The sequence below is a fragment of the Euwallacea similis genome, chromosome 14 (genome assembly GCF_039881205.1).
Source record: "Euwallacea similis isolate ESF13 chromosome 14, ESF131.1, whole genome shotgun sequence".
Taxonomy (NCBI): Eukaryota; Metazoa; Arthropoda; class Insecta; order Coleoptera; family Curculionidae; genus Euwallacea; species Euwallacea similis.
In genome coordinates this window covers 1,592,760-1,604,906 of record NC_089622.1, presented here as the reverse complement: position 1 = coordinate 1,604,906, position 12,147 = coordinate 1,592,760, and the positions used below count along the sequence as shown (strand labels likewise).

The following is a 12,147-nucleotide window of genomic DNA, read 5'->3' as shown; positions in this document are numbered from 1 at the left end:
ACAAATAAATAAATAATTAATGCGTGTTTCTTTGTTTTTATTAAAAAATTGATATTCATTAGGTCTTTTCAGAAACGGCACAACGGTTCGAATTGGTCCCCATCAACTGAATTTCACCCAATCGAATTTATCCCCGCTGATAGCCAGCCAATCCGAATGATCGAAAATCAACTAATAAGAATCAATCCGATCCACATCATTGTGTGTGTGAGTGATGCACCAGAGAGATCGTCCACTCCAAGAACCTGCACCGGCAAGTGACACTATCAGGAAAGTCTTACTTGACGGATTACAGCGGAGGACGAACAAAAAGGGTTGTTAGTCTTTGAAAAGGAAAAACAACCTCGAAAAATCTCTCTTTCGGCTTAACTTTTTTCTGCCCTAAACTCTCTCGAGGTAAAGTACCACATCATCCTTAGTATTAATGATACCAAGCTGTGATAATTAGTGCAAACCTTAACTCTTTGCAAACTAAAGTGGTTTAGTAGAAAAAGCGCGTATTTAATCTACTAGATCAGTTTCTTTGTCGGGTTGAATACTGATCCTTCTTGCGTGTCCACCGGGAACTATAACACAAATCGAACCTGTTCACTCCAGATGCACGCTACACTATTACCTACATCTCAATCGGTAAACGCACGTACACATAAGCCCGACAAAATAGCACAACATTAGGGTTGAAACAAAGACACGTAAGCACATTAATGTCACATAGTAGACATTTCATTAGCTGGAGTGGAACATCAAGTTTTATTTCGAATTTCGTTCATTTTTGCTCTTCGGATATTTCTTAGGGATTAGAAAGTTAAAGTATTCTTAAAACTTTTAAAAAACGCAATAAAATACTTAAGTTATCTAAACCTTATCAGGCGGTCAATAGAAAACCAGACACCGATTCTTTATACGAGAAATAAGAAACCACGGAAGTATCAATTATCACGCGGTACATGAAAATCGTTACTACAAATGCAAAAAATATGCATTTAAATTCTCTTTGGAATGAACATTCACTCATACCAGGGGCCATAATGGTTACTACCTAAAAAGGGTTCTATTTGTCAAATGTTCTGGCTTTTACTATTATTTTCTAAACGTGACTAAAAGGAATCTTGAGAAAATTGTATTTTAATCCGTTCCTGCCAGGCAGGCAGAAGTCTTGATTATTGCTCGTCGACGTCCGTCTTTGCATATAATATTTTTTTGTTGCTTGAAAGTTTGTTAACCCGTGTGTCCAGTAAGTCACTTTTTCAGTTTAATCTACTGAAATTCAGAATACTGTTCACCCACTTCGTGGGCCTCGTGACTTCGTTTTCGGCAGATCCACAGTGCAGTATTCTATGTTTGTGCCTTTGCTGCCAAGTTTGGCTGCATTGAGATCGCTCACTATTAATGTCTTTATGGGGATTTTCAAGAGAGCACAGGAATATCTTGGCTAGTTAAAATTGCATTTTTACTTCACCATAACACTAAAAACTCGTTCGCCCTTGAGTTATCGAGCAGAATTACTACATTACCTTTTTAATATTATTGACGGGGAGCTATCTGAAAATACCTCTATATAATGATCAGACCTAACATTCTCTCAACCGTCAACTTCACGTTTCACGCACGCCACTTGCTACTACTTGAAATAACCTTACTTTTTCACGTGTTTTTAATTTTTGATGTATTTTTCTCATTTTTGTCTTTACTTTTACTTGACTTTGTTATTTGCAATTGCTAGATTTTCTTTACGCCCGGATTTCCGTGGGTTTTTAAGAGATTCTACCTGAATCTACATAAGTAAGTCCACAAAGTTACATAGGGACGTTGTATTTCCAATATTAATATCACCTGAACTGGAAACCTCTCAGAAAAAGTTGAGACTTTATGGACACTTAATACCCCTCTTCCGCAATATATTTATGTATATATACACATACGGCATAATTACAAGAAACATATGCACATGCATACAACAAAGTCAAAACTGAATGTTTCTTCTGTGACGATCAACCCTCAATAGTACTTGCATGCCATTAAATATTTTAAAACGTTTACTGAAAAAATTTAAGCTTTTATATCGCTTCTTTTATAGAGAGTATAGAAAATGAAGTCTTCAAGTAATCAGTTGAAAAAGCATCTGGATAAAGTGAGTAATATTACAATTTATAATGGCTTTTGTTGTAACTCTTATTTGTCTACATTTTTTTAGAGCAAACTGAGCAAACAGGACTTAATTGACAACATATTAAACCAAACTCTAAACTACATTAAGGTGAAAAAAGAACCATTGACAGAGTCTGATTCAAGTGAAAAAATAAACAAAAAGCGTCACAAATCAAAAGATAAATTAAAGTCACGAAGAAGTACTGGCAATGAAGAAAAAGAATTATCTACAAAGCAAAGACGAAAATCTCTCAGCGCTAATCAAATTTTTGATTTCTCCATTAGTGAAAATATTAAAACTGAAAAATTGGTGGATGATAAAAAATCGTCTTCAAAAAAGAATGAAAGGAACAGAGATTCTGTTACCAATTCCAGTGAAGATGAAAAACTTGTCTCACAAAAGGGTAAAAAGTTGGAAAACTTTATTTCAAAATATAGTGCTGATTTAAGTGATGTCAATGAAAAGGATGTTACCCCACTTAAATCTAATTTAAAATTAAGTAATGCTTGGTCTAGTCCAAAGAAAGATCCTGATTATGCTTCAGAAAATATAGAACACAACATTTCTGTCAAAGGACAACAAGTAAGAATATTTTATAAACACTTCTTAGGCTTTAAGAAGAACTCAATAATTTATAATTTTTTAGAAAAATAGAATATTAAATGTGGTTGAAAACATTATTCATAAGGAGAAAATAAGTAAAAAAACAGAAACTGACTCTCAACAATCAACCTCAGGCTTTGAGAGTGAGCCTCGTCAATTACAAGCCAAGAAAACAAATAACAATACACAAAGTCCAAAAGTAGAAAAAAGTACCAAAAAGTCTCCCAAAAAAAAAAACACACAACTTGAAACTGTCATTGACAAGCAGCCCCTGATAATTAATGCTCCAAACAAACACATAAATGTGTCAAGGAGGGATTCTTCATCAGATTCAAGTTCAACGAGTGATGTTGGACAAACAAGTAATCCGTTAAAACCAAAATATAAATTGTCAGGAAGTAAAAAGTTCATTTCAACCACTGAGTCAACAAATTCTGATGATGAAGAAATGACAACAGAGATTGATAGAATTATTCAAATGACTGTAGCTGAAAACAAAAGAAGTGTTATAAAATCCCAAAACAAAGTATGATTCATATTGTTTTTTTAAGATATATGTCATCATTGTTATTGGCAATGTTCTTGCAATATTTAAATATCTTGATGTTTTTGAATAAATTTTAAAAATCTCACAAGCAAATCATAATGGCATGTGTGAGTGTCAAAAATATTTGTGTACAGACAGGCAATTGACATTTACATGTCTGCTTTAAAATGTTTTAGTAATCTCCAATATTTAATTTAACTCATACAGAAATCACCAAACTTATCGCACGTATATAGATTCGTAAGAAAAATATCGCACCCAGCACGTGCGAAACAGTACTCTATTGCTAACGGCAACTGCTACTAGGGTGCGGTAGAGGATCGCTGTTACACTTAGATGAATATTTATGTATTTCAGACCGGATTTCGCTATGCATCAAAGAGGAAAAAGACGAATGAAAGTTACAGTAGTTCTGATGAAGATGCAGTTCCTAAACCGATTCAAATAAAATCTGAAACAAGATTGAAAAATACGACAGTTCCAGTGGCTTTACCCATGAAGAATGAGTCGCCATATGGAGTAACTGAATGGAAAGAGGTAATGATGATTTACATCAAAATGTTGTTATTTATTTTATATTTTTGTAAATTTGGGGAGTCTCATAGTTGTAAACGGTTTCCGGGAATACATTCTGGATTTTTCGATCAAAAACCATATAAAATCGTTGATCACACCACCAACGGCCTCTTTTCTCTTTTGGGCTTTGTCTCCTCCATATGTACTCCAATTGGTAACAATCATACTCTGTACACAGTAGATATAAGTTTATTCTAAATTTAGTAATAACACATTTAACGTTCCTGTTTTACGAATTCTGTGTGGAAATCCCATTTCTGACACCCAACGGAAAACGCCTAGTGATTCCGTACTTCGACGACAGGACAATTGGTGACCCCTCTGAAAGAGCAGCCTTGGGAATGCATTTCCTGTAGAAATTTAGCATGCCGAGAAAGCGTCTTAGCTCTGAAACTATTTGGGGTATGGGAAAATCAGAAATAACAGTCATCTTTTCTGGGAGAGGTGTGGAACCTTGTGCTGAGACTAGGTAACCAAAAAATTTTACTTGCTTCTCACCAAATGTGCATTTGTCAAGGTTGATAGATAGCCCAAATTCTTGTTGACGAGCGTCTTGTTGACTAACCTGAACTAAGCTTACGATGTCCGGGGGTGATTGTGCCTAGCTGTTATGACAATCCGGTGGCCCCACGTCTCTGATCGCCGAGGATGACGTGGAGACTAGTTTTCCTGCTGGTAGCTGCAGGGTTTAGTGCATTGCCTAACCTTGACCCTGAACCTCTGATGGTACCAGCACACTTCAGGATCCGCCGATGGCGATCTAGTTTCAGTCCTCCGCGTCCTGAACTTGCTCCTGCTTTTCCTTATCGGCTTCAGTCGCTCCAGTCTGCTGCTCCTTTCGATCAATTGGAGGGCTTGTGTTTCCTTGACGGAGGCTTGGGCACTATAGGTTTAAGGCTGCACGATCTCGTGGATTTTGCCTGCGAGGTTCGTCATTTTGTCTAGAGGCTCGCTGCTTCCAGCCAAGAAGGGCTGTATGGACGTGGGTAGGTGTTGCATCCACAGGGTCTTTAGGATCTCTGGGGGTACTGCTGCTCCTCCTAGGCTCCTCATCTCATTTAACATATGAGATGTTTTCTTGTCGTCTGACTCAGCAAATAGGGAGATGAGTCTATGCTTGATTCCCTCATATTTGCCGTTGAAAGGTAGGTTGTCCATGAAGTCCAAGACCTGATCCAAAATTTCTGAGTCTATCGTGGCGATCACATGGTGGTACTTCGTCAGATCCGCCGTTATGTGCGCCAGAGCAAACTGTGCCTCAAGGGTTCTAAACCAGGTTTTTGGGTTCTTTTTTCAAAACGGGGGGGCCCGTATGGAAAGTCTGCCTACCTGCGACATTATGCTGCTCTCTTCCTCCAGGTCCGGGACTGTAGATGGTTGGGACTTCGCTATGGTTTTTTGCAGTTCAACTGATTCGAATGCTCCTCCAGGGAGGGCTCTTCCAGAGGATGCTCTTTTAGAGGGGTCACCAATTGTCCTGTCGGTGAAGTACGGAATCACTAGGCGTTTTCCGTTGGGTGTCAGAAATGGGATTTCCACACAGAATTCGTACAACAGGAATGTTAAATGTTTTATTACTAAATTTAGAATAAACTTATATCTACTGTGTACAGAGTATGATTGTTACCAGTTGGAGTACATATGGAGGAGACAAAGCCCAAAAGAGAAAAGAGGCCGTTGGTGGTGTGATCAACGGTTTTATATGGTTTTTGATCGAAAAATCCAGAATGTATCCCTGGAAACCGTTACGGAAAATGTTTTCCCGCCGTTGTTTTAATTCTCTACAGAACCGAGATGTTGCTCTGGTTCGCAGTGCACTGTCACTGTCATTAACAGACGGGTGACACTGCACCGCGCTGCTGGGTCCGCCACAGAGGTAACTCAACTCAACTCAGTTGAATAAAATAGCGTTATGTTCCCATTTAACCATATTTGTATGTATTACTATTCATGAGATGTTCATGCTAGATTTCCATATTTAGAATTTTGTGATTCTGTTATATATATTATACATACATACATATACAGGGTCATTCACGGTGAGTGTCCTATTAAAAGTTTACGGGGAAGTAATATAGCTAGAGATCTGAAATTTTGGATACCAATGTAATGGAGTTTGATCTATTCAATTCAAATATTGGTATCATTGCGACGTTGCCAGATCTATGTGTAACTGAACACAACTTTGTTATTTTAAATGGCACAGCCAGTATTTTATTAGATTTTCGAATTGTCCAGAAAATTTAAATCCCAGTTTATGTACCATATGCCATAGCATCGCATTAATTTTCTCACGCCCTGTATGTAAATACAAAAAATTTATAATACTACAAAATAAAGATAACTAATAAGAATCTGTAGCTCAAATTTCAGCGCTCTAGCTATGATAGTTAAAAAGATATGTGCTTTTCAATTTAGAGCTATTTGTTGCCAAATCAGCCAAAAAAAAATGTTTATTTTGAAAACGGTTCATCATAGCTGTGGTATATGGTACATAAACTGGGGTTTAAATCTTCTGGGCAATTCGAAAATCTAATAAAATACTGGCTGTGCCATTTAAAATAACAACGTTGTGTTCAGTTACACATAGATCTGGCAACGTCGCAATGATACCAACATTTGAATTGAATAGATCAAACTCTATTACATTGGTATCCAAAATATCAGATCTCTAGCTATATTACAATCCGGTAAACTTTTAATAGGACACTCACCGTGAATGACCCTTATATATATACAGGGTGTCCCTAAAAGATGTGTACAACGCTCTACCACGTAGAGTACAGTTCAAAATAAGTCGATTTAACTACACTTGCCTTAGTGCCTTAGTTAATAATAACCGAGATACAGGGCGTCAAAGGTGGAAAATTAAATCACATTTTCTTTAATATATTTCTACTGCTTCGAAATAACTTCAGGAAATTTTGTATTTCGGAATTTCTCGGGACCAGAAATCCAAATTTATCGTCGATTTCGTTGTATCTCCTAGGGGGCGCCACAAGTAGCTATTTCAATACATTTAAGTCGCCAATACTTTTTTGTGTCACGGTGTACGTCACTTTGAGTTTCAGAAATGTTTTTCCCACCTTTTTTACTTAAAAAAAGTATACCATGCTAATATCTCTAAAACCAGCCGTTTTCGACAAAATGGCATTCTAAGTTATAAACGCATAAAACATAAACAAAACATTTAATAGTAGAAACAATCAGTTATTAAAAATAATTTCTTTAAAGAAAACAGTTTAATTACAGTTCAATTACAATTTATAATAAATAACTAATTATTATTAACTTTCCTTAAAACTGGTTCAAAATGACTGCCACCTAGACGCCTGCATAGATTAATTCTATGCAAGAAATTAAGTTGTAGTCTTTGAAAAACTTCTTTATCATTTCTAATTACATTTGTACATTGCTGAATCCTTTGCCACAGATCATCTCTATTATTTACAGATGTCGAATAAACTTTTTCTTTTAAGCTTCCCCAAAAGAAATAATCCATAGGTGTCATATCTGGAGAGCGTGGTGGCCATTGTACTGGAGCGTTGTTACCTCTGCCAATCCATCTGTTTGGATATTGCTGATTTAAAAAGGCTCGAACATTAACAGAATGATGAGGAGGAGCTCCGTCGTGCATAAACCATACTTTTTGCCTCAGAGCTAAAGTTAAGTCTTCCAGCAATTCTGGCATCGTATTTTTCAGAAAATTTAAATAATTTTCTCCATTAAGCCGATCAGGTAAAATAACAGGACCAACAATGAAATTATCTACTATTCCAGCCCAAACGTTGATTCTAAAATCCTTTTGGTGGTGTCGTACTTTGGCTGTATGCGGATTTACCTCGGCATAGACATGTTCATTATGAATATTTGATATTCCAGTTCTAGTAAAACACGCCTCATCTGTAAACAAAATTTTTTTGTGGAAAAACATATCCTGCGTTCTCTGGTCATTTATGAAAGAACAAAAATCAAGTCGTAATTGGATATCTCCTGGTAAAAGCTCTTGAACTTTTTGTAAATGGTAAGGATGTAGCAAGTAATCCTTTGTAACACGATTTATCACACTTTTAGATATGTTTAGTTCTAAGCACAATCTCCTGCAGCTTATAGACGGTTCTCCATTAATTCGCTCTAAAATTTGTTCTTCTGCAGCGGAAGTCCTTATAGTGCGAGGATGTCCACAATTAACCATATAAGGAGCCAAACTGCCTGTTTCACGAAGCCGTCTTTCGATTCTTGCAAATGTTTGATGGTTTGGAATGCGTCTGTTTGGAAACATATCATGATATGTCCTTACAGATTTCCGACCATTTCCTCGACAAAACCCGTATGTTAACAACATATCCGTCATTTCTGCATTACTGTACCTTTCATTGGACATTTTGTAATGACGTACTACTATTAGTACTATTTAGATATCAGGAAATCACATAAAAAAGAAAAAAAATGATTTGAAACTTTCGAAGTGCCATTTAAAACAATGCAATAACAACAACTGCCTTAAATGTCATGTATTACGACTTGATATTTTATGCGTTTATAACTTAGAATGCCATTTTGTCGAAAACGGCTGGTTTTAGAGATATTAGCATGGTATACTTTTTTTAAGTAAAAAAGGTGGGAAAAACATTTCTGAAACTCAAAGTGACGTACACCGTGACACAAAAAAGTATTGGCGACTTAAATGTATTGAAATAGCTACTTGTGGCGCCCCCTAGGAGATACAACGAAATCGACGATAAATTTGGATTTCTGGTCCCGAGAAATTCCGAAATACAAAATTTCCTGAAGTTATTTCGAAGCAGTAGAAATATATTAAAGAAAATGTGATTTAATTTTCCACCTTTGACGCCCTGTATCTCGGTTATTAATTAACTAAGGCACTAAGGCAAGTGTAGTTAAATCGACTTATTTTGAACTGTACTCTACGTGGTAGAGCGTTGTACACATCTTTTAGGGACACCCTGTATATATATATATATATATATATTTGATTAGATGATAACCCAGGCAGATGACTCTAAAAGTAGTTCTGATACTGAATTGCCGCCACCTAAAAAAATTGCACTAAAAGCACCAAGTTCTGCAGAAACCAGTACAATCAACGTTTTGCAAAATGATTGTCTCAATTCTTCGTTTTGTGCCGAAACTCCAAATTTTAAAAAGGTAAGTCGGGTTGAGTATGATAGACTATATGTATGCATTATCAAGGTTTCATCCTTATTTAGATGTCCTGGCTTGATAAATTGAAGCAGAAGTATCCAGCACTTCAAGAACAGTCACACACTAATATTAATTTCCCGGGTACCAATGTAAAATACTCCATATTAATGGTTCCAAAACATATCCATCCTCAAAGTTTGTCTAACTTAAAAACGAAGCATTTTACCAAGGGAAAAACTGTAAAAGTAAACGATAAGGATTTCATTTGTGAAGTCCTGCCCGTGAAACCAGACCCAGTCATAGTTGCTTTTAAGGCTCCTAAGCTTATTGAGCCACAGAGTATGTATTGCCTCAGAGAATTTCTTCCGTCATTGATGCCTTTAAGCGAATTGAAATCGCCTGAGAAACAATACGTAGCATTACCTAGTCAAATCAAAAACAAACGGCACCCTTTATTCGGTGGTAATTATAAAAATAAAGTTAAATTGTCGGAAGAAGTCTGTAAACAACTCCAGGAAGCTGTGGAACGTAAAAGTAAAGCAGAGGAAAAGGAAAGGAAGAAGCACAAATTCAAGAAAACGCACATTTCTAGAGACATCGAGGAAAACGTGTTGAACATTTTTAATTCAATAGGCACAACCTTTGAGAATAACCATGTGTTAGCTAAGTCTGGGAAGAAAAGTTCATATGGTTCTAAAAGCAAATTCAAGAGGAAGGATTTGAGTACAACATCTGAAGAATTGGACTTTACGGTGCTAGAGGAAAATAACAAGAAAAGGAAAAGGAAAAGTAGCTAGAAAAATGGGTGGTTCAAATTTGTACATACGTATATAAAAAGTATTTAATTAGTTTTTATTTTATGATGTTATTTACATAAAATGGAAATTCTAGAACTAATAATTATTTGAATAATTATATTCACATAATTCATAAGACATAATTCATTTACGTTCTTATTTTGTACTGACAGAATCGAATGTCGCAAAATATCTGCGATATTTGGTTCTATACAGGGGCTGCATCGATCGATTATGGAAGAACTATAAATAGGACTTTAGCACGACGTTAAAGACGCCGAATTTTTTAAGTTATGTTTTAAACTATAATTATTAGTATATAGTTTTTCTGTTATTGGTCGAAATAATTCATAGAGGACCACCGTGTATAGGAGAAGAAAAATATATGGAAATAGATTGTATAGTCAGATATTTTTCCAAATCCATTTTATCCTGTTTCCGCACATTATTGCCAAATGACATCCAGCTTTCGTAAAATTGTTTTTATTTTTGGACCATTAGGATATTCACGAAACTTGCACTCTGTGGATGGATGCGTTCATGTCAAAAAAATCATTGAATGCTTGCCAGAATATCGGCAAAGTGGGTTTTGGATTCGGTGAATTCCGTTAACCACTGGCATCACTTTCACAGGTAAATCTTTGTCTCGTCGTCAGTATAGTGAGTATTAGTTAAAAATATGACATGAGAGATATTTTTATAAAATTGTGGTGATGCATGGTTTTTTAGAACGTGTTATGAAGTTGTATTAATCTAGTACATATGCAGTCAACTACTGTGTACGGGAAAAGGGACTTGTTGCTGGTGCATATTAACAAGTGCCCAATTGTATTGTTCCACATCTTCCCGATCTCCTTTTCTGTGTTCTAGAGCGCGGAAGTAGATTGGGAGTCATTTTGCAGATATTATTCTGTACAATGAAATTGGCATGCAGTTATGTTCCCACGTTGGTTACTAGTCTATTTGTCAAAGTACCTGAGGTTAAAAAACACTTGCAGTAAAACTATTGTTCCTAACTTTTGCGGAAAGTACCTTTCCCGAGCTTGATAGCCTGCCCGGTCTCCCCTTCGCGTCGTTCATACGGCAGTCGCGTGCTGGAAAATATCACTTTCCGCACTCATTAGAAAAATAGTTTATTCCAGGCACGCAATATAGGGAAAATTTAATAAAGTATCAATTATAGAGTTGTACTGTGATGTGCCCATTGGAATGGGTTTATTTGGAGGTATGTCATGTGCAAAAGTTTAATTTGGTCTAACGTGATAATTATCCGACGTAATACAAGAAAGAAGTGGAGAAACAGTGATTGGAGGCACAAGATAATCGCAAAGTTGCGTACGTGTTTCTTTAGGGGTTGTGCCGGCATTTGCTCAATACTCGGTTACGCCTTGGAAACATGGTTGAAATGTTCGCTGTATAAGAAAAAAAAGTGAAAAAGACGTTATTATCGAAGTCTGCAATATTTAAAAAATCTCGAAAATTTAATATCTCGCTTTAAAGTTTATCTACCTATACCTAATATCTACTCACTGAAATTATGCTCGAAATTCGAAAGGCTAATCGACGGTATGTAATATTGAAATAATCGGAAAAATTGATTATCTCCTTTTTTAAGAGTGGTGCCGGCATGCGCCCAATCATGAGATACGCTTTGGAACGAGCTTTAGAATTGTACTCAAAATGCGTGTTCGATAGGACATTATATCAGGTGTTTCTGCAAAGTAGTTCACCTCAAATTTCCACCCATTTATTTATATAAAAATGTAAAATTTTCATTTTGAAAAATTCACAATTTGTCATTTTTTGACGTATATGTGTGATGTCGATCCTATATTGATCTTGAACACTTTAATTAGAGTCCTGGAGCCTTGTAATCATTTTTAGAAATTGTTATTTTGCAACAATTTCAAAATCACAAAAAATAGGTGATAGCATGACGCCGTAACGTAGCTTAGTTGGGTATAAAAATGGACGACTTTGCTCCAATTTAATCTAGAAATTCAAAAAGAAATAATAGGTACCCCAAACACAAATTTATAAGGTACTATCAAGAACCCCCCAAAACTTTTTTCCTAGCCATACATTTTTCATTAAAAACATGCTATTGTTGAGATGGCTTTTTTCAGACATTCTAATCTTGTGATAGATCATTGAATTGAACATAAAAAATTGTTCCGAAATGCGACAAAAAATACCAATCCGTATTTGAAATATTGAAGCTATAGGGGCAAATCTTAGAAACTAAAATGAAAAAGTATCCAATTCGAATTTGGTCTGTAGCTGTGCAAGTCTCAAAAACTAATCAAATT

The 12,147-nt window shown here is 35.9% G+C and overlaps 1 protein-coding gene across 4 annotated transcripts; it reads left to right on the top strand.

The window, feature by feature from the left end:
• Positions 1 to 277: 277 nt before the first annotated feature.
• LOC136413535 (uncharacterized protein DDB_G0286299-like) lies at positions 278 to 10,209 on the top strand. 4 transcript variants are annotated; one of them, XM_066397144.1, is made up of 7 exons: positions 278 to 396; positions 2,078 to 2,131; positions 2,195 to 2,731; positions 2,796 to 3,278; positions 3,657 to 3,836; positions 8,877 to 9,044; positions 9,107 to 10,209. In XM_066397144.1, exons 2-7 carry the CDS (start codon positions 2,090 to 2,092, stop codon positions 9,836 to 9,838), a joined length of 2,142 nt encoding a protein of 713 aa, XP_066253241.1. In that variant the 5' UTR covers positions 278 to 396; positions 2,078 to 2,089; the 3' UTR covers positions 9,839 to 10,209. The 4 variants fall into 4 exon arrangements, with proteins under 4 accessions (XP_066253241.1, XP_066253242.1, XP_066253243.1 ...); XM_066397145.1 differs by lacking the exon at positions 278 to 396 and adding an exon at positions 1,685 to 1,782; XM_066397146.1 differs by lacking the exon at positions 278 to 396 and having other exon boundaries at positions 1,707 to 2,131; positions 8,889 to 9,044.
• Positions 10,210 to 12,147: the final 1,938 nt, after the last annotated feature.

Bases quoted from the DNA above. Each gene is read 5' to 3' on its own strand.
- LOC136413535 (XM_066397144.1), top strand. From the start codon at position 2,090: ATGAAGTCTTCAAGTAATCAGTTGAAAAAGCATCTGGATAAA. The intron at 3,279-3,656 runs GTATGATTCATA...TATGTATTTCAG, and splicing joins TTATAAAATCCCAAAACAAA to ACCGGATTTCGCTATGCATC. The intron at 9,045-9,106 runs GTAAGTCGGGTT...ATCCTTATTTAG, and splicing joins AAACTCCAAATTTTAAAAAG to ATGTCCTGGCTTGATAAATT.